Genomic DNA, 26746 nt, shown 5'->3' on the forward strand with positions numbered 1-26746 from the left:
GTGACAGCATAATGAATAAAAGAGTTAATATTTCTACCCAGGCTATTCCATCAACCAAACGTGGTCGGCTAAAATTCCGCCTTCCGTCAGCCACAAACTGGCTCAAAAGACAATCGGAATCAATGTGAGTCAATGCCCTGTATAGCTATCCTTATCTCAACCAGCAAAAACCCTTGTTCCTTCCTATTATTGCTTATACTCTCTCTACAACAAAATTAGAAATAAGGGCAAAATAGTTTCTGCTGGGTATTGAGGAGGGGGGGAGAGGGAGGGGGCGGAGTGGGTGGTAAGGGAGGGGGTGGGGGCAGGGGGGAGAAATGAACAAAGCCTTGTATACACATATGAATAATAAAAGAAAAAAAAAAAGACAATCGGAACTTCCTTTCCCATAATTCCTTTCTCAACAGTTTCCCATGAATCCAAGGGCTTCAAACAGCCGCACTACAACAGTGAGGAGTTAATCCGCCCCCTCACCTTTTATTGGTCATTCACAATTAGTCCCGCCCCACAGTCTGAGTTTCAGGCTACTGATTGGGTAAAAACATGGGCGGAAGGCGGGTTCTGAGTATGGGCGCGGAGGCGTGTCCACAGACGACCAGAAATTCTACCCACGCTTGCACAGCACCATGTACCGAGCAGTCTGGATTCTTGCGCAGTCGCGCCGTTACCCGAGGGCCCCAGCCTCAGCCTCGGCTCCCAGCTTGGGTGGCGCGGCCGTCCTCCCACTCTGTCTTCCGAACGCCGCTCGAATGGTGAGCGCAGGCCGCGAGTCCCCGGCCTCCCCGCGGTGACCTTCAGCGTTCTTCTCGGCGGCCCGGACGCCGCGTGCTGGCAGCAGGGTTTCCCAGGCGTCCTGCGGTCCCGGCGCTGGGATTGGCGCCCGCGGGTCTTCCTTCCATCCCGGGCGCCCCCGGAGCGCGGGAGGAGCCTCCGCCCGAGGGGTGCTGCGGTGCCCCGGCCTTTGCCCGAGCACCCGCGCCGGGCCGAGGCAGGGCGTTGGGCGGCCGCCCCTGCCGCGCTGGCCGGGATGGGAGGAAGATGCGGGACAGGGCTGTCGGCAGGCCGGGCCAAGAAGCTGAAGGTTTACGTCCTACGAGTTGTCAGGCTGAGTGTGGTTCCCCGCAACCTTGGCAAAACCCTGAAATCCTAACACGGGCCTAGTACTCTGAAGTGAGCTTGAAAAGATGGTGTAGCACTAACCATGGCTGAGTCGGTACTTTGTATTCCGAAAGACAGCCAAGGAACGGAAAGGTCCAAGTTCAGGGCTCAGTGAACTTGGTGTCAGAACGTCAGCTTCCGCGCTTTCGGGCCTTGAAGAGGGTTGAAAGCCAGTGATGCTGTCAGGAGTGTCTGGGAAGAGCAGTTCTCCCCCTTCACTGAGCTGTACATGAGGTTTGCAGGCTGAGATGCGATTTAAGATCCTACTGTGCTACTCAAAGTTGAATCTTGGCGCCGCGGTTTTCACACTGAAACTGAAGTTCTTTCCCAAATACCCTCCCGGCGACGCAGTCTTGTGAAGTCTCTGTAAGAGGAGGGGGGAACTCCGTGTCCCAAGACCACCGGGGAACTTGGAATAAAGAAATGAATTTTGACGCAGTCCACAAAGGAGGCGCACAGGTGGCAGGCCAGCAGAGATTTGTTTAGCGTAGAAAAATGAAGCAGGGTGCAAGGAAAGAGGGGAATAGGCCCCAGCGCCTCCTGACAAGCTGTGGGAAAGTGGGAGGTCAGGGCTCAACCTGGGAAGCCGGAGGCTTCTACCAAAGGACTTAGTGTCCCCTGTCTGGGCTGTGAGTTTCTAGTTCATAACCGGTCACGTGGGTGTATGGTTACCTCCTAATTTAACAATTTTCCTATTTCCATACTATCTACTCAACCGTGGAGACAAAGAGGTTCTTCTGTTCTCTATGGTCCGATTTTTACGTATTTTTTTTCCCAGTGACAGATCTGCAAAACCGAGCCTTTTCTACTCCCAGATCTAATTACTCTTCTAGGGGCAGTGTTTCTCTGTTAACATCTAAAACAGAAGGGGGGAGTTGATGGAAATTCAACTCACATTCTTGAATACTGAATCAATTTCTTGCTGTTCTAGGGATTTTTTAGTCTTATTTCCTGGTTCTGTCTCAGCTCCTAAACCCAGCTTAATTTTTGATACATTTTCTAATTTCCCTGTTACCTTACTTCAGTTTGCACATGGGAATGTACCCCTGTAGTGAGTGCTCACTAAATGTGCTCTATCTTGTGTACTTCAAAGGGCCAAGGGATACTTCCATGGCATTACCCTATGTAAAACCAGAAAGTCCAGGCTGCTTTGCATTACTGCAATTTTAGAATCATTAAAAATTTTTTGTTGCTGTTGCTTTTTTTTTTTTTTAATCTACTTAGTGTCTTATAAAGGGGAATGGGAGAATGGAGAACTTTTGAAGCAAATGTTAAAAAATAATACTCTGTGCTCTTAAGGTTGTAATGTCAGAAAGTAGATGAGGGCAATTTTTGTGTTTTCATAGTTCTAAACACATTTTTCATTCTCACTTTCTGAGCTTTAAATGTTGATTTTGTTTAAAAGTTCTTGTTGCTAGTGTTGGGAAATTCACGTGATACAAAAAACTAAAGGTTACCTTTTATTTTAAGGAACTCCTAAAAGTTCATTAAGCAGAAATACAGTTGTTGGATGCCTCCATTTTATGTGCCCTGTAAATCAGACAGTCCCTAGATACTACTGTGGAGAACTAAATAAGCATAGGAGTTTATTAAATGAGCAAACCCCTCCCTCACCATGAATAATTACAATGTGATAAATACTACAGAGGAGAAAAAATGCAGTGAGAGTGACCGTGTTCAAGGAGGAGACCCGCTGTTGTCTTGCCTTGTAACACGGGATAGAGAATCCTACATTTTTATAAGGTCATTTTTTTTCTCTTCAAGATGGCCATAAAGTGTGGAAAGATAATATTTTATTCTGTACTACAATGTAATATCAATAAACCATTCATTATTTATTTGCCTCTTTTGAGACTTGGTCATCACCCTGTATTTTAGAACCATCCCGAATTTCAGAAAAAAACTGAAAACTCAAAATACAGTAAAGTCATATGTGGAATTTTTATGTATTAAGGGTCTTTTGCATGACAACTTGGATTTTGAAATACTCTTAAACCATCTTAGACCGAAATTCTGAAAAGCATTTTACTTTGTCTTTAGGAAATGCATTGTTTATAGTTAAGTGATTATCCATGCATTTGCATGGAGTCATCTTACAGGCCCAAGCCCTATATGTTTTTTTTTCCTCACCTTTCTGGTTTAGACTAGAATGCAAATTTTGAGAACACTTTAGCACCCTTGAGGTCCCTGGGGTTAGTGGTTGTTAACAGTACTGGGTACATTTCAGTGAGTGCTATAAAATGATTGTAAGTAGACACACAAATCTCCCAATTGGAAACTTGCACCTTTGTGCCTACCCTGTGCCATGCTGTTAATCCCTGAAGCAGCAAGCTGCCTTTCCCCTTAAAGCCTGCTCTCTGATAATTAGATATTAAGACACAGTTTCCAAAAAGACTAGCTTTTTGTAATTTGTCAACTAAAATCTTCTATTTCAGAGGTGCCATTCATCACTGGTAATTTCCTCAATAATTTAAGTGAGCACCCCACCTCTTCTTACCCAAGCTACTGGGGAGAGGTAATATATGTAATAATGTGTGGTTTTCAGTCCTGAGGTAGACTCATTAGTGGTTGGTAAAATCAGGGTAGTGGGTAGTGGCAAGCATTGGGTTATTTAATAGAATAAAATAACATAAAATAGAAAATATAAGTGCATGCACTTAGAGTTTCCTGAATTTTTTGTTTCAGGTTTGTGTGCCATATATGTATGTTTGTGTAGATACTGAATCATTATGTAAAGTTGTTTTTTGTACCATGGGCCAGTGTTCGAGGAAACTTGGCAGTTGCCTGACTGGACTCATCGTTCCTCTGTGTGTGTGCTCATCTAGGGCTGGGGGTGTGGCACAGTAGCAGAACACTTGCCTAGCGTGCACAGTTCTCTGGGTTTGATTCCTAGCAACACACACACAAACACACAACCCCAAAGAAACACAACAACAACAGAAAAACAAATATGTACCCATCTAACCAATAGATACTAAGCTTACATAGCTATTACTCCTGACAGTTTTCCTCTTAATTTCTGTCACTTAGGTAACTTTATGTTATTTCTAATTTTCTTAGTGGGATCAAAGTACTTTATTAGGTTGAATATCGTATGCATCTAGCTGGTCCTTTGTGCTTTTCCTTTCATCTTTTCAAATAACATCTTCATATATTGAAGCATACTTAAAGAGTTTTCATAAATAGCTGTATGGCCTTTTATTGCACCAGTTTTGTGGAGCACACTCTACTTAGCTAAGATGCTGTAAACAATGTTCTTTTTGAATATTTGGGATTTTAAAAACTTACGAAGACTGTGTGTGTGTGTGTGTGTGTGTGTGTGTGTATTTAAACTGAGACAGGGTCTCACTAGGTAGCCCAGGTTGGCCTCAGTCTCCTGAGTGCTGGAATTACAGACATGTGCCGTTGTGCCCAGCTATAGGAAGTACATTTTTTGAAGCGTTTGCTAAGATTGTGATTTCAGTCACAATTCTACATTTCTTTTTTTTGGCAGTACTGGAGTATGAATGTAGGGCCTTGCGCTTTGCTAGGCAGATGCTCTACCACTTAAGCCACTCCTGCCTGTTTGTGTTAATTATTTTTGAGACAGGGTCTTGCTTTATGCTTGGGCCGGCTTGGACCGTGATCTGCCTATTTGTGCTTTCCAAGTAGCTGGGATGTCAGATGCATAGTACAACACCCAGCCCCTGCTTGGGATGGGGGCCTTGTGAACTTTTTGCAGGGGCTGGCCTCAAACCACAGTCCTGATCTCCACCTTCCAAGTAGCTAGGATTACAGGTTTGAGCAACTGTACCCAGTCGAATTCTACATTTTCTTAATGATTGAGCTCTGTTGAAGTCTAAGATTCGTTTAAGACTATCTTTATCTATCCATCTCTCTCTACCTGTATCCATCCATCCATCCATCCATCCATTCATTCATTCATCTATCTCTGTCTCTGTCTCCATCTCTGTCTGTCTCTCAAAGTGCTGGGGATTGAACCCAAGGCCTTGTGCTTGCAGGCAAGTGCTCTGTCACTGAGCTGCATCCCAAAGGAATTAAATTGTTACTTGTAATTAAATCAGATTTGGAATTCAGCTTTTTTTTTTTTAAGATTTGAAACTGCTGAGCATAATTAAAATATCTTTTTGAGTAACTTTGAAAGGTTTCAAATGTTATAATCTATTATTTAAGAGATGAGTTATTGGTATTTTATGATGAAACTTTAATAATTTTGAACGCAAAAAGTGATATTAATTTGTGAAACCAAATTAGATTTCATAAAACAATGTTGAAAACTAATCTCCCTTTGGATCCAGCATCCTGGTACTCTTTCTTAACAAGGTAAGGAAGAGGAAGAAGCACCTGATATTCTTGTGCCACTGTTGTCATTTGTTATTGACCCACGAATATTCTAACATACAAGGATATTTACTTAGGATATCTGAGATGCAAAGTATTTGTGCATTCGAGATATAAATAAACCAGTTGCTTTTGGCTTGACAGGGTAGGAGATAAGTTGTTATATAATGGTGTCTATGAGATTGCGCTCCATTAGAGAGAAATCTTACTGTACTTCACTCCTTTTATTTTACAGAATAGAGATACAACTCTGAGGACTTGAGGTCTGATCTGAAATTAGTATCTCAGTTTCCTGGGCTTCAGAAGTGATGATAGAAAGTGAACCCCAACAGCTTTTGGAGTGAGACAGGCCAGAGTTTTAGTCTAAGCCCTTCCTCTTGCTATCTGGGTGATTTGCTCAAATTATTCCGCCTTTCAGTGTCTCCTTTAAGATTGAGATCTTAATGATAAAGTCTCCTAGGGTGCTTGTGAAGGTCAAATGAGGTAGTATAGGAAGAGCGTTAGCTGTTTCTCCCTGTTCGCCTAGGCCAGCCCTCTACATACCTTTAGGTGTGAGTGGGGAGAGTGGTGGATGACAGAAGCCAGGCACATTTCATTGGTTATAATTCTATATTTCTAACTAGACACAATGACACTTTTCTTTTTACACAACTCCAAAGACTTGGTAGCATAAAGGGCTTGATAACTCTTTCTAGTCCTAGGAGAAAACCACAAAATAAATTTTCCTTGTTAGTGAACTGTTTACTAAAACAAATTATTTGGCTAGGAATGTTTAAATCTTTTGAATCATGTGATCAAATTTATCTCATAATTAATGGAGGATGTGTATGTTAAAGTTCTGAGAGTCTCTGAAGTCTCCTTAATACAAATTCTCATGTGTAAGTTGTAAATTAGTATTTTATATTAAGTTTTTTTTTTTTCATTTTTCTTTTATTATTCATATGTGCATACAAGGCTTGGTTTATTTCTCCCCCCTGCCCCCACCCCCTCCCTTACCACCCACTCCACCCCCTCCCGCTCCCCCCCTCAATACCCAGCAGAAACTATTTTGCCCTTATCTCTAATTTTGTTGTAGAGAGAGTATAAGCAATAATAGGAAGGAACAAGGGGTTTTGCTGGTTGAGATAAGGATAGCTATACAGGGCATTGACTCACATTGATTTCCTGTGCGTGGGTGTTACCTTCTAGGTTAATTCTTTTTAATCTAACATTTTCTCTAGTTCCTGGTCTCCTTTTCCTATTGGCCTCAGTTGCTTTAAGGTATCTGCTTTAGTTTCTCTGCATTAAGGGCAACAAATGCTAGCTAGTTTTTTAGGTGTCTTACCTATCCTCACCCCTCCCTTGTGTGCTCTCGCTTTTATCATGTGCTCATAGTCCAATCCCCTTGTTGTGTTTGCCCTTGATCTAATGTCCACATATGAGGGAGAACATACGATTTTTGGTCTTTTGAGCCAGGCTAACCTCACTCAGAATGATGTTCTCCAATTCCATCCATTTACCAGCGAATGATAACATTTCGTTCTTCTTCATGGCTGCATAAAATTCCATTGTGTATAGATACCACATTTTCTTAATCCATTCGTCAGTGCTGGGGCATCTTGGCTGTTTCCATAACTTGGCTATTGTGAATAGTGCCGCAATAAACATGGGTGTGCAGGTGCCTCTGGAGTAACAGATAAATTCTCATGTGTAACAAATAAATTCTCATGTGTAAGTTGTAAATTAGTATTTTATATTAAGTTTTTAAATGGTATTATAAAATACTTGTTGAAGAGTTAATTTTCTCCCTAAAAGGAACTTTGTGTTCATATTCTTCTGGGTAATGGTTTATCTTCAAGGTGTAAACTCCGTAAGTTTTATGTAAGACTGTGCGTGTGTTTCTGATCATTTTGCCTAACTATCCCAGATTTTAAAAGAGTTTTATCACCCTTAAAAGGGCAAGAACCAACCTAAGCCATCTCCCCTTGCCTATGCATTGACTTTAATTTATAGATGAAAAAAGTTGGCTTGAAGAGGGTGATACAGCTACTAAATGGTGAGGTAGTTGTCTGACTGCAAGGCCTAAACTATTTCTTTTGCATGATGCTAATTCTTATGTAGGCCATATCTGAGCTTTGCTCAATAGATAATATTTACAAATTTCTCAGTATTATTCTTAGACTGTTTTCAGAAGCTCCCAGTAAAATAAATGTTAACCTAAGTTCGAAGTTGGCCAAAATTCAACCAATAATAGCACATTCCTGAAGTGGAAAAGGTTCTATGGTATTTCAGAGATTTCCTTTGTGTTTATCATTTGTCTAATGTATGAATTCCACAATCTGCCTTTAACATATGCATTAATAAATTTGCAGGTTAAAAATTTCTCAAATCTGAAAGCAGAGTAGGGGGGTGACAATTAAAATGGATTTTTTTTGTCTTTGTAATATTAATTAAGATTTCTTTCCAATTACAGCTGATAAGATACTGTTGCTTTGATACTAGGTTTCTTTTGAAGTTCTAACAGTGTGTTTGTCACCTTATCTTTAGGCAAGCCAAGATTCCTTCCGTATAGAATATGATACCTTTGGTGAACTGAAGGTCCCAAATGATAAGTATTATGGTGCCCAGACTGTGAGATCTACAATGAACTTTAAGATCGGAGGTGTGACAGAACGCATGCCAGTAAGTGCCTTTGCGGAAATACTGGCTTATTTTGGAAGATGAGGCTATATTAAAATGAGTCACCTTAATATATTATAAAATATAAAAAAAAATTATTAGAAAACTGGCTATGTGAGTAGTAAGTTGTTCTCGTTCATTAAAGGGAACCTTTAAAAGTTTTAATATGCTATTCTTTTGAGCCATGACTTTTGAGTATTTTAGGTTTTTATTTGCTAGAACTGAAATGATTATCTTCTCATTCTTACTGGAATTTGCAGATTTTTGCTAGGATTTCACAGTTTATAAACATTGTTTACTTCAGTACTCAAATTCTGTTTTCTTTTCTTTTTTAGTTTTTACTTTTTTAAGACTTAGGTCTGTACAGCACACAAACACATCAAGAGTATTATTCTTCACCATGTCTAGCATACAATAAATGTTTAAGTGTTGAGTGAATGCCACATGAATGATATGATTTAATAACTAGAAAACTCTACCACATTTCATTAACTCTGAAGTGCCATCAGTTAGAAGGTATACTAATATGTACCACTTGGAAAGAAAAGCTGAAGTTACGATATGTCATTCATTATAAGATTCATCTTGCTTTCAGAGATGTTAAGATGTGAGGAGAGTTGATAAGATACATTCCATACCCTTCTGGAGCCCAGCTGGAGTATGAAAAATAGTCAGTGCAGGATGGTCTTAGAAGTAACCAGGCTTCATCCAGTGAGATACTGTTTGCCAGTTATCTTTCCAATATACTTTTTATCCTGACTAATTTTAACTTCCATAGTTGAATTCATTTGTGAACCTCCAAGACTGGTTTACACAATTTTGTGACAAGCAGTTAAATCTTAGAAGAAAATCTCTTTGTCTTTGCTACCTCTGGCCTGCTTGAGGATGAGGTAAACGTAGGGTCTGACTACATGTTTGGGCAGCAATGGGTAACCGCTGATCCTAAAATACTCTCCTGAGATTAAGAAGTCAGTCCCAGCAGACACTGTGGGGAGTGAGTATGGTTCATGTTTTGATTGTCCTGCTTCAGCTAGTAGGTTCTGAGGGGCCTGGTTGTTACTACTGTTCCATAGGCAGGGACATATTCATATCTGGGTTATATGTCTCTGGAAGGTAGATACTGGGGTTTCAGTTTAGTCACATTTGACTTCATCCATATTAATTTCTTGAGCTTTATTAAATATGAAACTGACTGTACCCTGATCTTAGTAGTATAATTAAACCTAACACTTTGCACCTGAGGTGCAAAGGAAAACAAAGCCAAAAGAAATTATTAATGTTTATACTTCATCTTAGAAGGGCCCAGGAGTGATAAGATGGACTTACAATGTGAGTAATTAAGAAAATCATGATCTTTCTTTTCTCCCCAGTGATATATTATGCTATCTTATTTTAATGGTGTTCAGTGAAACTGACCTGTTTTGTTTTAATGGGCCCATTAACACTAGGGTCTGTCTTTCCATTTAGATGATCAGTGTTGATTGAATTTGGTTATGACTTTGGTAGTGTGGTTCAACTTACTGTCACAGTGTTTGTTCCTATAGGAATTTAAATCCTCATTTGTTTTCATGCTTAAAACTTAAGTTTCTAATCCTGTGTACTATTTGTTTTATAAATTTGTTTTCTTTCTCATGCCCTTTGCTGTTTTTCTCATCCCCTCTGCTCTTTGTCCATTTTGACAAGAACTCATGATTCTCTTGTCTGACAAAAAACGTTAGTATTATTTCATTGAAATCTCATCATAAGTTGTTTAGTTTAACCTTTTAAAGTTTGGTAAGGCAAATTGCATCAGAAAATGTAAAGATTTGCATATTAGCAAATGAAAAAGTGGTTGCATATCAGAAGATAGCAACTTTTACTTGAGGAACCGGGGGCTTAAAAAAATTCTGAGAAATTTCTGGTGAATTACTGAGTCTTTTCTAAATAGACTATATTGCTTTTTGACTTTGGGGTACAGTGATTGCCATTCAGCAGGTGGTTAGTTCATAAGTAATTAGAAGTTAAATAAGGTCATTTATTTATTTATTTTGTTCTTTTGAGACAGGGTCTCACTGTGTAGCTCAGGCTGGCCTGGATCCTATAATCCTCCTGCCTCAGCCTCCTGAGTGCTGGGATTACAGATATGCACCAATATGCTTGGCTTTTTTTTTTTTTTTAAGGAGAAGGAAAAAATTATAATGCAGTATTCAATTCAGTAAGGAAAAATATTGATTCTTCCTAGGAAATGATTGCATACCATGTGTTTTAATATGTACCCTATGAAATCAGCACATAAATTTTACAGTGTATATGCATATAAAAAGTACAATGACTTGCATTGGATATACCAGTGTGTATGTGTATATTTTAGTCATAGGCATACATGAAGACTCAATGTATTTGCTTTTGTTTGATTCTCATAGTTAACTATATATTGTCTCAAATCTTTCTGTAATTCTAAATATTCGAGGGTCATAGTGTTAAGTAAGGTACTGTTTTAGGTATAGTACTGTGTTTTAGGTATAGTTTTTGCATCTGTGTAGAATAATAAACTCCCATGCTTAGCTAAAATTGCAAATTTGAGATCTTTTTCTGATTATTTTTAGATCCCAGTTATCAAAGCTTTTGGAATCTTGAAACGAGCAGCTGCTGAAGTAAACCAGGATTATGGTCTTGACCCAAAGATTGCTGATGCCATAATGAAGGCAGCGGATGAGGTAGGAGGTGATAATTGTGTTTACTTAATGGTATTAAGCCCACGTCATCCACTAGGAGATAAAAAGTTCCCAGGAGGAAATGGCACTATGAAGTCTTGAGATGATGAATTTCAAGGTATAATGACAGCATTATTGTTTGATGAGGATATTAATATGTACTTGTGTACATTGTGAAATTCTGAATGATTTTACATCTCTTAAGCTTCTCGGATTTCCTTGTTAACTTACGTAGTTCTAAGAAAATTCTTTGTAAAGACCATTTGAACTTTGTATCACATTTTCTATTTTATAAATACGTGTATAATGTATTTTGCTCTTATTCATGTACCTGTTCCCTTCTGTTGTCCCCTCTCCTTCTTCCTGCTAGTCCCCTCCCTTCCCCCAGATAGTCTCTCTTCTATTGTCATGTCTTTTTAAATCTAGATTCCCCACATGAGAGAAAGCACACAATATTTATCTTTCTGGGTTTGGCTTGTTTCACTTAGCATGATCATCTCCATCCATTTTTCTACAAACAACATAATTTCATTTTTTTATGGCTGAATAAAACTCCATTGTATATGTACCACATTTTCTTTGTTCTTCTTTTGATGGTCACCTAAGCTAACTCTGTAACTTGGCAATTGTGAATAGCGCTGCTATAAACATGAGTGTTCAGGTATCTCTGTTGTATGCTGACTTGGATATATGCCCAGGGTGCTATAGCTAGATCATATGATGGTTCTATATTTAGTTTTTTGAGAAACACCCATACTGATTTCCACAATGACAGTACTAATTTACATCCTCACCAGCAGTATGTAAGGGCTCCCGCCCCTCCCCATTCCTCTACCCAGCGTTTTTTTTTGTTTTGTTTTCTTAGTGATAGCCATTCTGACTGAGGTGAGAGGAAATTTCAGTGTAGTTTTGGTTTGCATTTCCCTGATGGCTAAAGATGAACATTTTTTCCTTATATTTATTGGCCATTTGTACTTCTGCTTTTGAGAACTGTTACAGTTCTGTTTATGATAATAAAACAAATTAGACAGCTTCTAATCATAATGGCTTCTTATGTATGTTAGAGTTATATTAGTTATATCATGAAACATGGAAAATAAGTTTTTTAAAGATTTGTGTAGGACAAAACGTAACCTACCAGAAACAGAGGAAAGTTGGCAAAACTGTGCAGTTTATGATCTTAATTTTGTTTGAAAAAACAAACAGAAAATGTTCATGTGTGTATGTGTGTCTATATATATAGAAGAATATATAAGAACCCACCTTCCCCATACCAGAATCCTTGAATGCTCAAGTCTTACACAAAGTGGATGTAATATCATCTTCCCATTCACCTAGTACAATGTAAATGCAATACTATACTGTGTTGTTTGGGCAATAATTACAAGCAATGAAAGTCTATACATATTTAGTATAAATGCAACTTTCTTTTCGAATCTTTTCATTCTATGTTTGATAGAATCCATGGAGGCAGAAGCCACAGACACTGAAGGCCTTGTGCATGTGCACAATGCCCTCTGCACAAGATAGAGATTGGAAGGAAATGCCAGTGAGCTGATAGTTATGACTTTTAAGACTTTCGTCAGTTCTCAAAATTTTCTACACAAATCACTTAGTTTCATATAACTGGAAAAAATTATTTTAAGTTAACCAATTGTCCACAATAATAGATTTCTCAAATGCATTGTGATTTTGAAGCTAAAATTATTTTAGAAATGAAGTACCCACCATTTTAGGAAGTTTACAATTCAAAAAGTAGCACATGAACTAAGAGTATAACAATAATGACAAAAATAGTGGCAAATCTAGGCAGTGCTTGTTCCTACATTTGACAGTTGCTACTCATTGGACATTTGTGCCGTGAAGTAGCTATTAGTGAACTCACATTTTCAAGTGCCTCGTTCATTATCATGCTCACTCTGGAGTAACATCTGTTGGATATTCCTTCGGAGCATCAACAATAAATGTATCTAAATACTTTACATATTTGCCAACTTAACAGGTGGCCGCCCTCTGTTAAGAGAAGGCAGTTGGAGAAAAATAAGAAAGATGGCTTTGATTACGTTTTCATTTGAAGCCAGTGAATTTTCATACCATTTATATATATGATATTTCATTTTTTGAAGGATGTATGGTTAGAAAAGTGGTACTATGGAAGCTTAGAGTTGTAGGACATCGCATTTAACTCTGTAAAACTGTTAACAAGTCATTTAGCATGTGAAAACAATAAATATTTAAAAAATAGTTCTGTAAATGGAGCTTACCCAATCATGGTTGATTAAAGTAGCTAAATGGGAATATTGAATATTTCTTATTTCAATAATACTCATTTTTAATTTTTTTTCTGCAGGTATCTGAAGGTAAATTAAATGATCATTTTCCTCTTGTGGTATGGCAGACTGGATCAGGAACCCAGACAAACATGAATGTAAATGAAGTCATTAGCAACAGAGCAATTGAAATGTTAGGAGGCGAACTTGGCAGTAAGAAACCCGTGCATCCCAATGATCATGTTAATAAAAGCCAGGTGAGTATATGTTTGTTCCTTTTTATTACAAATTGGAAAGCACGCCTGAGAGTTTTCTTGTAAGGCAAGCAGGCACTTTTTGACAAGGGGAGTTCATTTAGCTTAGATTATTTTAGCAGAGAAGACTTAAGTTTCTTACTTCTTTTAGGAATCTTTGCTTTGTTTCAAACTTGATAAAAATCACTTTTAGGACATCTAAATTTAGCTTGTATGTACATTTTTAATCTTTTTGTTTAAAAAATTGTTCATTTTGAAATTTTAGCCTTATAATGAAAGAATGGCAAAGACAGTTCAAAACTTCTTTTATTCCCTTCACCAGCTTCCCTTAATGTTAACACCTTACATAACCACGCTTCATTAATCAAAACTAAGAAGTTAACATGGGTATAATACTCCAATACTCTTAAATGAACAGTAAGCTTTTGTAGGTTCTCCCCAGTTTTCCACTGATGTCTTTTTTTTTTTTTTCCCCAGGATCCAGTCCAGGCTATATACTACATTTAGTCACATGTCCTTTGTCAATCTGTGATAGTTTCTTGGTTCTTTTGTCTCATTCGCTTGGGACTCTATAACAGAATACCTTAGACTGGGAAGATTTAGTGTCTATCGGGGGCTTACTTGTTCCTATGAATAGAACCCATCTTTTCTCATGTGTCATCACATAGAGGAAGGGGAGAGGCAGCTTCCTGGGGTCTCTTGTAAAGCACTCATCCTGTTCATGAGGGTTCCCCTCCCATGCCCTAATAACCTCATAGAGGCCCCACCTCCTAATACCGTCATTTGGGATTTAGGAACTTCAGCATATAAATTTCGGAGGGACATAGACCATTTAGACCATTTGAAAGTAGTGGGTAGATGTCTTATAAAATGTCCCTCAGTTTGGCATACCTGATCTTTTCTCATGATTAGGTTGAAGCTGTTCATTTTTGGGAAGAGCATCACTGAACTGAAGGGTCCTTCTCATTGCCAAAACTAGATGTACTAGATGGCAAGATAGCATGTTACAGGTGGTGCTAACCTTGATCACTTGGTTATGGTGGTGCTTGCCGGATTTCTCCACTAATTAGTTGTCATTTTTCCTCATCTATACCATATTTGTTAGAAACGAGTGGCTTAGTCCTCCCTACATTCTAGGCACTATGCTTAGTTTTCAGTTCCTAAAGAGTGGGGTAGGAGGGGTAGGAAAAAAATTTTTGATTTTGTGTTAGAATCACCAGAGTAATTAATAGGGATGCTTTGAGACTATGGCAGATAGCCTCTTTCTCCTTAAAAGGGATGAATGGTACTAACCTTAGCATCCATCAGTGAATCTTGCCTCCCAAGTGCTGGGATTATAGGTGTTTGCTACCACCCAGCTCCAGTTGGCTTTGGTGTCCTTTAGGTGTGGTACTTTTTTTTTTTTCCTTCCCTTCTTTCTTTTAAAATACATCCTTATTTCCTGGCACTATTAAGACATGTAGGCTCATCAAGTTGTGTTTACCCTGCCCCAGGCATAGAAGCAGTCTTTTTTCAAGGAACTCTTGAAACTCATTGCAAAATGATTTTTTTAAAGCCAAGGTCTGGGTGTTAGGTGTAATTTAATGTATTTCTAAGTATTAAAAGGAAAGCTTTTATGTAAGTTCATTGTATAAAAGGTTTTTCAAACCTTTAAATATGTATTTACTTCTTACATAGTCTTTAGTCTGAAATCTGCAGTAGGGTCAGGAAGCAAGGCGAAGTTATCAATGACACAGATTGAAGACATGTTGATTATTGAATTTAGTGAAAGGTACAAGAATATTCACTGACTGTTCATTCTACTTTAAGTGGTTTGATAGTTTCCATAATAAACAGTCCAAATATATAAATAATGAATATATCTTTTAAAATAACATTATACTTTTAAAAATTACAGGCTCAATAGTTGAGGAAAGAGTGCTGAATGTACAATACATGGTCAAGTCTCAGTTTTACCAGTTCCTAAATATTGAGGGAACACATATAATCTCTTTGAGAGCTTGGCTTTCCTGTTGTTGAAGTGATAACCTACCTCATAGAACTGTCATGAATCTTAATAAAGAAAGAAATGCTTATAAGATTAGATACACTGTAGAGTTTGTTATTATTTGCTACCTTCAAATGCTGTCATTTATTAGCAAGCAGATTTATGCAATGCATTTATTGTACTATGTATATAATATAATCCAGTATTTTCCATGTAGGAAACCACCTTGCTTTATATTTTACTGTAAGTGGACCTATGACTTGTCACGTAAATACAGTTGAGTACTACCTACACTGAGCTTTGAATAGTCGTTTAGTGAGTTTTTTGAGATAATCAAGTTTTTTTTCTTGCCTCTGATTTAACATTTTACTTTTTTTTGAAAAATTTCCAACAGAGCTCCAATGATACGTTTCCCACCGCAATGCACATTGCTGCTGCAGTAGAAGTTCATGAAGTACTGTTGCCAGGACTGCAGAAGCTACATGATGCTCTCAGTGCAAAGTCCAAAGAGTTTGCACAGATCATCAAAATCGGGCGCACCCACACTCAGGATGCCGTTCCACTTACTCTTGGGCAGGTAGAAGAGCTTGACTGATTTTGTTCAGTTTATTTTGTTACAGATGACCAGTGTTTCACCCTTGAAATTGCATGCGTTAAAATGCCAAGTTTATTACAGTTGCATACACTGACAGAGATTGTTCTTTTTTAACCAGTCAGCAGTTTTAGGACATCCACTTAAGAGCAGAGTGTACTGAGAATGAGTTACTGCTCAGATCCAAGTCTGTGTCTTGCTGTATACAAGCTATGTGATCTTAAGAAAATAATTTAGCCTTTCCGTGATTCAGTTTTCTGAGCTGTAAAGTAATACCTGTTCCATAGGATGGCTGTGGGACTCTATTCATGGAGAGTGTTGAGAGCCATGTCTGGCACCTAAGAAGTACCCGGTCATAATTATAATCATCATCGATGTTATCATGATTTCTTCATTTGGTTCTCGTACTCTAAATTAGGTTTATTTAACTTAATTTTAAAGTAATTAAATGAGGGAGAAGTTACTCTTTAAAATTATGTTGACTGCATGTGAAGGAGGTATTACTCTCTTCTGTGATACACCAGAAAGTGTTTTTAATGTTTCTTTATCAGCACCTCAAGGAGTATCTGATAGTGTGCATTGCAAAGGAAACATAAGGAAATTCTTGAAACAATTTTTGTCCCAGATCACACTCCAGCTTGGGAGGTAGGACACACACAAATTATATATTAAGAGATGGCTATATGTGCCAAATATCAAATGACATTTGTCAAATAATATTCTCCTGGTAATTGAGGTGAGGGTGAGAATATGTCTGCCACTCACTTGATGGATTCTTGGTTGCGGTTTTGAATAAATGATAGCAAGCATAAAAGAAAACTTGTTCATTACAAGTTTAATTTCATTACAGAAGAAATAAATGAGGAAAACTCAATAAGTAGTTACAATTCAAGTGGTGACTAAATTAAACCCACTTGATTAAGGCTGTGTCTCATTTCTCTGTGCATCATTGGCTCCTAATACATTATTTCTAAGGAGGAACAGTATATGTCTTTGAAGCTGCTGTTCCCTCTGGTTTTTCCTATATTGGGTGTGTCACGTGTTGGAAACCACTGTATTCAAGTTCATTTGGGCCATGACTTAGTCTCCTATATATAATCATCATTTTGTAAGTGCCTGTGCATGTGATATGTCAGATGGCTCAGGTATATTTACAAGCAGTTACATCTTTTGAAATGTTTTCTTTAGAACAGTGTGAAATCCTATTGCTAATCAAAAGTTTCCACACTTTTTCAAAAAAAAAAAATGTAGGCGTATATCTTGGCTTACCTAACTAAGTTCAAGTTTATGCCTTCTGGCCTGCATAATTATTAACAGGGACCCTACTATGTGCAAAACTCGATAGGTTGTTTGGTTGTTATTACCAGTGTGATATTGATGCAGAATTAAGAACAGGTTCTGCCTGAAAGTGGGGGTGGGGGCAGGGAGGAGAAAAGGCCCAAACAGTGTATGCACATATGAATAAATGAATAAAAAAAAAAAGAAAAAAGAAATAAATAAAATAAAAACTGAAAAAACAGAAACCATAGTGAAGCTATAGTTCCACTGTGACCCTCTCAAACTGTTCAGTGAGTCACTTAGTCTCTCAAGTTCCTTTAACGTGTTCTCATGTTCCCTCTGGTTTTTAAAGTGAAATTATATGAGGAAGATTTCTGTGTTTGCATTTTCCTTTGGAGAATATCTGATATTTTTCATGAAGTTACTTGGGATATACCAATAAAAAGGAAATCATCTCATTTTATTTTTTAAAGTTTTATTTTATGTGTTGTTTTTGTTAACTTTCTATTAAAAGACTAATGCTTGTAATTACATTGTCACATCTTACAGGTTTATAAAACTTCATCCTTCCCTATACTTTGCTCATTATATCAATTGACACAGTGTAAACACCACTTTGAGTAGCTTATGATTTAGTATTCTGAAATGCATTTTATTTAATGCTACTAGAGTAACTCGTGAACCATTAGGAAATGTATTCTTACCTTAATTTTCTTCTCTTTCCAGGAATTCAGTGGTTATGTTCAACAAGTACAGTATGCAATGACGAGAATAAAGGCTGCCATGCCAAGAATCTATGAGCTTGCAGCTGGAGGCACAGCTGTCGGTACTGGTTTAAATACTAGAATTGGCTTTGCAGAAAAGGTTGCTGCAAAAGTGGCCATGCTCACAGGTTGGTGTTCACATAAATCACTACTCATTTTCACTATTACATATATTTTCTACGTGTTTGTGCCTTGAATTCTTCTGCATTTTAGAAATAATATTTTCCCAACAAACATTTTTTATGCCCATCTCAGAAGTTGTAAAGTTAGTCCTTTCACTTTTAAAGGTTTTTCCACAGGTGTTTATACAGCATGTAATTAAAATTTATCAGTGTTAGCTTTTCTTTCTATCTGGTAATACTCAATTATTTTCCCTATAAAGCTGTTTTGAAATATAATTTTCAAAGTAGGCAGAAACAGCTAACTGTTGAGAAAGTCATTGAATGATAAATATGTTATAGTCTTAATTCCTTTTTATGCCACACATCATACTTCTTTGTATTATTAACTTTTTAAAATCATGTCTTTCCTTTAGAAAGAGAGAATTATGCAATGCATATTATAGCTTACCTACCTGATTTTAAATCGCACTTTAACAGCAATATTATGGGATGTCTATCACACTAAGGGAGGTCACACATGGAAGGGATAGGGCAAGGGAAGGAAACTAAGAACTTGAATGTGGTTGTCTGTACAGAAATGAATATAGAAATCTTAAACTGACTGAAACTACCATAACAAAGGGACTAAGGTAGAATGAAGAAAACTAGAAGAGATAAACCAGTTAGGGTTATAATACATACATGCATGGAAATATCACAAGGAGACTCCCTGTGTAGCTTCGTTTATCTCAAGCTAAAATGTCATGTTTCTCATTTTATCTTTTCTCTTTTTTTCCTCCTGCAAAATCAGAGAACAGGAGGGTGGAACAAGTCCTGCCCACAGGGAAGGGCTGGCACCAGTGGCGGGGGCTGGGGGGGGGGAGGTGTTGGGGAAAGGGAGTAGGAGGGTGACTATGGTGCAATAAAATGTGTACACATGTAAGCAAATGCAAAAATGATACCTGTTAAAACTACTCTAGGAATCGGGAAAGGAGGATATAGAGATGGTTGAGGAGGTGAATTCATGTTGATATATTTGATACATTGTAAGAACCTGTGTAAATGCCACAGTGTACCCCCACCCAGCACAACAGTAAAGGAAAAAAAAAAATCACATTTTAATAGAAATGTGTTTTTAGGGTTTAGAATGTGTAGGTTTTAAATTTTTTAAACATGAGAGAGATTGACACTCTAGTTTATTTTTGTTCCCTGTTCTCTCAGGATTTTGTGGTCCTTGGCTAGAGTAGTGAAAGGAGTAGAGTAACATGGACAAAGAAATAAATTGTACTAGGATAGGATTGTGGACTAAAGTAGAGTAAATTTCACTCACTTTTCACCTTTCTTCCTCTATAATGTATATATTATACTTGTTATTTCATGTTTTAAAAGTGCTAGCACCAGATTCTTTTTATTCTGGACTTTGTAAAGAAATGTAGACAAAGTGTGAGTTTTAAGCATTTTTTTTTCCTCTGAGGTATAATTTTTTATGGGAAGGGTACTAGAAATCAAACTTAGGGCCTTGCACATGCTAGGCAAGCGTTCTGGCCCTGAGTTACAGCTCTAGCTGTCTGCTCTATTTTTGCTTTTCATATACTGGAACTTCATTTTTAACTTCTGAAAGTAGACAAATACGTTTAATTTTACTTATTTGCCCAGGGAGGTTGTTTTTCCTATTTTTCAGGCTTGCCTTTTGTTACCGCTCCAAATAAATTTGAAGCTCTGGCTGCCCACGATGCTCTGGTAGAGCTCAGTGGAGCCATGAACACCACCGCCTGCAGTCTGATGAAGATCGCAAATGATGTTCGTTTTCTGGGTTCTGGTCCTCGGTCAGGTCTGGGAGAATTGATCTTGCCTGAAAATGAACCAGGAAGCAGTATCATGCCAGGTAATCACATAGCTAGTTGGAACTGGAATTTCACTAGATCCCAGACACTCAACTACAGAATGTGTCTTTTTTGTTTTTCACAATCCTCAAACTGACTGGGGACATGTGAGGCATGCTTGTTCCACAATGTCCATGTCATCATCTTGGGTTAGATCTTTTAAGAGCATAACCTGACAAATCAGGGAAAAGAATCTGAGTTACCAGCCTGTATTTTGATTCCCACGTGAGAAAGTGTGGAATAGTTCTGTTCTTTGCTGTCTAAAGCTAAGAGTATTCTAGAATAAGCTGTTAAAATGATCAGCATGGGTTGAATAAAAACGAGTCTTGCCAAACTCCCCTTGTTTCATAATTGTCTTGGGTTGTGGGGCTGTCAGATAAGAGAGGTGACATAGACACTAGAGTCTGGATTTCAGCAGGTCATTAGATAAACTCCCTTGATAAACATTGGTTTCAGTGGAGAAGTGTGGGCATTGCTGGCAGATGAATGTCGCTGGATGAATAGTGTTATTAATGAGTCGAATTTAGTTTGGAGGAATATCTTGGTAGTAAGATGAAGGGCTCTACCCACTCAATACTTTACTAGTGACTGAGGGTAAAGTCAGAATATGTGCCAGTCATGTTAGCAGGTGGCAACATATCAGATGGCAGAGACAGGATTCACAAAGGCCTCTATAGCCTAATCTGTGCTGGGCTAAAATTGACAAAGTAACTTTTTAACAGTGAGAAAGACCTGACTCTGTAGATTCTTTAAAAATAAATAAAAAGAGATCCCGTTTTAAAGTACTTCATGTTCAAAAATGACATAAGAGCTTAGTTGATTGCAAATCCAAAGTAATCTTAAAAAAGAGAAACGGAGACTACAGAAAAGCACTCTTGCTCTGGTCAGAGGAATCTACCTTCTTTGGTTCAACTTTGAGCTAGTCAAAGTGTTGCTGGGGTTGTAGAGTTCCAGAGACTCATGTAATGAATAGGAAGGTTCCACCCTGACAGGAGGCCTCCCAGGTGTTGGTCAGATATCTTTTGTGTTTCCATAGCAACTGGCACGTGCCTGTATTATCTGCCTCTTATCTATTGAAATTGTCTGCTACCTTCCTAACCTCCAGGCTCTGGGAAGGTAGGGTCTGTATCTTTGTGATTGTTTGTGCCTGGCTACATAAATATTTATAAAATGTATTAAAGCCATGAAGGTGGAGAATTGTATCTAATGTATAGATATGACTTCTCATTAGCCATTGAATGACTCAGTTCATTGGCTACTTGTCTGCCTTACTTTGATGGGCTTGTTTCATTAAATTGGCCATGCTTTATAATATGTCTTTATTTAATCATACAAGATTTCTTTCTTTGCCTGCTTGTTTACCATAAAACCTAATCTCAACTGGCACATAGAAGCATTTATTAATGGCATTCTTTCACTGGTTGTCTTCTTGAAGGCAAGGTGAACCCCACTCAGTGTGAAGCAATGACCATGGTTGCTGCCCAAGTTATGGGAAATCACGTTGCAGTTACTGTTGGAGGCAGCAATGGGCATTTTGAGTTGAATGTTTTCAAGCCAATGATGGTGAGTTTTAAATTTGATGGTTAGCAGTTTTTGAACTAAAGGCTTTTTTATCTTTCATAAAGTTTCTGGAGATTTCACGCTAAGTATTTGGATGAGATAAGTCATTGTTGGAAGTCAAGCACTTACTATGTTAGAGGAATAACCCTAGATATTAGGAATTCATTGATACAAGCTCAAGTGACTTGATGGTTTGCTGTTTAAAATGGGAAGAAAAATTCTTGAAGTAAAGTACAGGTTTCTTTGTCCCTTACCACTGGGATGCCAGTAGCTAGAAATAAGTTCAAGTCCCCTCAATTAAAAAAAAATAATAAGCCTCCCCTCCATCCTGTCTCCTGATCATGTCATGCTTTGCTTTCTTCTTCCTTCATATGCAGTCTGGTTAGAATAATCCGTGGTCACTTTCATTTATGCTTTGATCACTGCAGTCCAGCTGCAGTCCCCGCCACTTATGCTTGCATTGTTCTCCCATCACTAGCAACTTCCTCAATCCATATCCCACATCTGATGCTGCCTGTCCCCATCCAGACATTCTTCACCTTGCTTTCTTTAGCACTTTAACCCTGGTTTTCTCCTTGTCCCTCTCAGGCTCTCTTTCATTGCCATTTTTCTCTTCACTTGTCTAGGAAACATTGTGTCTACCAAAACTGTCCTTTTTCCTTCATCTTTACAAAGATGGAACAAGATGGTGTTGTCTTTCATCCATTTTCCCTTCCTTCAGATAATGAAGCTGTGTCATCATTTGGTATTACTTACATTTGTGTAAAGCATTATATCTAAACTATACTGAGGCTTACTTCTTATGGGTATATAGTATAAAGTTGATAAGAATATGCAAATGACAAGTATTAAGAATATTCAGTGACTTGATCAAAATTCATCAAGTCCTGCTGTTTCATGCACTGTACTGGGTGCTCACAACAGAACAAATAACAAGACTTACTTTTTTCCTCCTCATGGGATATACTCTAGTGTTAGGTAAGATGTGCCAAAGAAGAATTCAGATCTATAAACTTTTGCTTCCAGGCCATATTCCAAATAATTTCTACCAGCTGCCTGGAACATAACAATCATTCATTGTTAGATTTTTATCATTTGCTGTGGGTGAAAGAAACCACCATCTTGTTCTGGCTTTGGAAGGATGAAGGAAAAGAACAGTTTTGGTGGACATTAGTAATGTTTCCAAGGCATGTGGAAGAGGCAGAACCAGTCAAACAAAGCCTAAGAGGGGACAGGAAGAGAATTGGGGAGAAAATGCTTTCTTACTAGTTGAGGTGGGTTTTTTTGGCTTTACTATAAAACTAATCAAGATAGTCAATATTTGCCTTATAATAAAATCATTAGTATTAAATTAAACTTAAAGCCCAGTGCTATTAGAGTCCTTTTGGAAGTATTATTTCCATATCCTGGGGATTTAGGCCAAAGGATATTAAATGTGAATATATCTCAGTACATATGAAAAATTTATCAAAAAGAAACAAATCCTAAAACATACCAATTACTTTAATACTGTAAACATCAAATGAAAGTAAAAGTAATCATGGAATACTTGTGTTTGTGTTTTGTTGTTTTGGGAGTATTAATAGTGCAGATTTATTTAAGCAAAAGCTAAATTTTATTGAAACAGAAGTGAATATAAAATAATAGTATACCCTCAAGGAAAACTATGGGGTGAATCAAAGCTTTACTCTTTGTTTTTTGAAGCATAAAAACTTGGTGTCATTAAGAACTGAAAGCCCTTACTTTGTCTGTTACCTCAAGTACATTCTGAACTTTCTAGCAAAGGACTTGGAAGACCTTTACTCTTCCTCCTGCATGAAAGATTCTTTGTACATCTGTGGTTGTCCAAATCCTGTGTAGTAAGTAGGAATGTACCAGTCCCTACAGTTGGAATTAATTCTTCAGCAGCACTATTGTTTCTAACACTCATACCTCTGTTTTACATACACCTATGGGCTATCTTGTATTTACTTAATTGTATTTCTATCTTTTCCATCTTTTTTACCTTTCTAGATTTCTTTGTCTTCAGTTCCTAATGTCTTTCTCATTGTTGTCTTGGGTTGCAGTGCCTTACAACTTACAGGAGTGTTAACGTGTTTATTGACTTGCATGTTCAGTATAAACCAGCAAATAATATGTCATTGGATTTTTAAAAAACACATTAGGCTTAATGTTTACCTCTCTGTCTTTTTCTCTCTCTCTGAAAGATTAAAAATGTGTTACACTCAGCAAGGCTGCTGGGGGATGCTTCAGTTTCCTTCACAGAAAACTGTGTGGTGGGGATCCAGGCCAACACAGAAAGGATCAACAAGCTAATGAACGAGTCCCTAATGTTGGTGACAGCTCTTAATCCTCATATAGGTAAGGGCTCAAGGAATAATGATGTCACTTTAAGTACAAAGTTCAAAAGGTAGAAATTTTTGAAGAGAATACTGAGTAAGTATTCATGGACAACACATTTCTTTTGGACATTGTTTCAGTAAAGTCTCTTAAATAGTTGAAATTGTGTTAAAAGCTACTCTGTATTTCTAGATTTATGGTGTTATTGTTCTTTTTAAAACATGGTCCACCATGCTTGATTTTATTTGAAATGTATTCAGAAGTAATATTTCAAATGTATTTAATGTTAATGTGATTCAGATGCTAAATAGTCTGTGCAAACCCTTAGAAAGTTACTGATAACATCTTCAGTTGGTAATGTCACTAGGTGGCACTGGCTGATTTGCAACATGAAAGGAATTCTGTTCTCTACTTTCTGTAGATGCACTAATGTTTGATCTGTAGTTTTATCCAACTCATATATGGAATGTTACCAATTCAAAGAATAAAAGATTATATATTCATTGCTTACAGAGAAAGGGAAGAAAATGTAAATATTTTATCTATCATGCTTTTTTATTGTAAACGTTTTCTTCAGTTGTTACTAGTTCATTATGTAGAATCAAACAAAAAGACTTAGATTGTATCTTAATAGTGATCTCCACTAAGCAGGCTGTTTTGGCTTTTGTAGGTTTTGAGACATTTGTTGAATTTTGTGAGGATGAATTATGTGTGGTGTTGAAGTATGTTAAAAGCTTTGTCCCCCTTCTGCTGAGCTCAAGTCTTTGATTCTCTGTTTTAGAACAAGTTATAATACAGTCATTTGGTTACCACTTTAAAACATTCTGTAATCTTGAACATTCATGGCAGTTCTTGGCTTCTCATCAAAAGTATAGTTTTAGTTTTGTAAGGTTAGAGCTCATTTGAGTTCTGAGCCCAATATGATATCTCGTTTTTAGTTTAGTATTGAGGTTGGTAATGATATTTTGATCCATTTAAACAATGTACCTGCAGCATTCCTCTGGAAAGAAAGAAAGGAGACCCCAAAGGCTCTTGTGAGAAATGTTTCACTTCCCAAGGTTTTATCAAAGCTTTTCAATTAGTACTAACCTCTAAAGCTGAGTGACTGATAAATCTTTTTCAGAATCCATTTAATGTGAAGCAAGAAAGCTTAGCTTACGATGGTATAAGGATGAGATGGGCGAACACTACCTTACTAGCTGAGCAAGCTTGAGCCTTACAGTCCTCTAGATCGTGGGTTCTTGGCATGCGTGGGATATAACAGGCTGATGGCTAAGTGTTTTGTAGAATTTGACAACTGAAAGTGGTGACCTTGAATGCTTAAACTTCAAAGTCTATTAACATCGAGCACAAGATACATGAACCCGAAGAGTTTCACATGAGAATTCTTTCTGAAAGCCACTTTGGTCACTTGGTGTCCTTTTTAACTTGTCCAGCTTTCACAAATTGAGGTCAGTAATAAAATCAGCTGTACCCATAGATGTTTTATAGATGGTTAGTAATGGTTGCATTCAGACATAACATACTGCCTCTGCAGGCTTCTTCCCTTTGGTGGTTTTCCTCTGATCTTTTTAAGTGTTTTGTTTTTGTCTTCCTTCATTGGTTTTATTTTCATTCTTTCTTTTGCTTTCTGACTTTTAAAAAAAAAAATTGTTTCATCAAGACAACTTGGCAGGACTGCCCAGTCCCTACCTTTATTTAAAAAGCAAATAACTGAAGTATTCAAACAGTATACCTGGATCTTTTTCTGTGTTTTGTTTTTGATTTGAGATACTGTCTCATTGCAAGCCCAGACTGGCCTTGAACTCATCTTTCTGTCTCAGTCTCCCAAGTACTGGAATTACCCTCATGTGCCATCACGCCCGACTTACCTGTGGTCCTTTGTACCACGGGTATTTCTCTTAAAACTTCCCCTCATAATGTCTAAGGAGAGGCCAGGGAATGGTAGCCATTGCAGTGGAGAGCCCAGAGTAGCGGAGCTACAAGGCAGCTTTGCAGACTCATCTCTGTCCAGTGTAGTGGCTGCTCCTCCCTTGTGGAGAGGACTTCTTAACTTCCCCTCTCGGAGCCAGCCATGCAGCTGCCACTTGGACAGTATTCTGTTTCTGTGTTCTGCAGGCCAGGGACATTTAACTTCTTTTTTTTTTTATGGTATTAGAGGTTGAACTTAGGATCTTGTGCTTGCTAGGCAGGCACTCTACCACTTGAGCCATGCTGCCAGCCCACATTTAACTTTTTTTTTTTGACGGTACCAGGGCTTGGACTCAGGGCCACAAGGGCAAGGCGCTTGATCACTGGAGCCACTTCACCAGCTCTGACATTTAACTTCTTAATGCTTCCTTAGAAAGATAACTATTGCTGGTTAAATATGTTGCTTGGAAAACACATACCAATGTATATTTTTATGTCTCTTCTTCTTTGTGGAAAGTTTGAGTAGTGGGCAATTTCATATTAGGAATGGATCTGTTGCAGAAGGTAGAATACGTTTTAAGTCTGTATTCCTTAAGAAAAATTAAGGTTTTATTCTGTAGAAGAAATAGCACTTATTGAGATAGTCATTGTTAAATATTTTTTAAAATAGAATATGTCATTGAAAAGGCCTATAGCATCAATATCAAGAACTTTAGGAAACCAGAGTTCACTACTAACTCCTGTTACCTGTTTTTTCTTCAGGTTATGACAAGGCAGCAAAGATTGCTAAGACAGCCCACAAAAAAGGATCCACCTTAAAGGAAACTGCTATTGAACTGGGCTATCTCACAGCAGAGCAGTTTGAGGAGTGGGTGAAACCCAAGGACATGCTGGGTCCAAAGTGATTTAAATAAATTTATAATAAAAATAAACTGTAAAATTTAAAAAAAAGCAGA

General features: G+C 37.7%; 1 protein-coding gene across 1 annotated transcript; it reads left to right on the forward strand.

The window, feature by feature from the left end:
* Positions 1–575: 575 nt before the first annotated feature.
* On the forward strand, positions 576–26746 carry Fh (fumarate hydratase). Its single transcript, XM_020174732.2, has 10 exons — positions 576–752; positions 8026–8160; positions 10743–10853; positions 13201–13377; positions 15756–15938; positions 17958–18123; positions 19778–19981; positions 21415–21542; positions 23747–23900; positions 26553–26746. The coding sequence occupies exons 1-10, from the start codon at positions 627–629 to the stop codon at positions 26693–26695; spliced, it is 1527 nt and encodes a 508-aa protein (XP_020030321.1). The 5' UTR covers positions 576–626; the 3' UTR covers positions 26696–26746.

The sequence above is a fragment of the Castor canadensis genome, chromosome 11 (assembly GCF_047511655.1).
Source record: "Castor canadensis chromosome 11, mCasCan1.hap1v2, whole genome shotgun sequence".
Taxonomy (NCBI): Eukaryota; Metazoa; Chordata; class Mammalia; order Rodentia; family Castoridae; genus Castor; species Castor canadensis.

Excerpts from the sequence above, each read along its gene's own strand:
- Fh (XM_020174732.2), top strand. The coding sequence starts at position 627 with ATGTACCGAGCAGTCTGGATTCTTGCGCAGTCGCGCCGTTACCCGAGG. Across the intron at positions 8,161-10,742 it reads GTGTGACAGAACGCATGCCA|ATCCCAGTTATCAAAGCTTT; the intron begins GTAAGTGCCTTT and ends GATTATTTTTAG. Across the intron at positions 21,543-23,746 it reads ATGTTTTCAAGCCAATGATG|ATTAAAAATGTGTTACACTC; the intron begins GTGAGTTTTAAA and ends TCTCTCTGAAAG.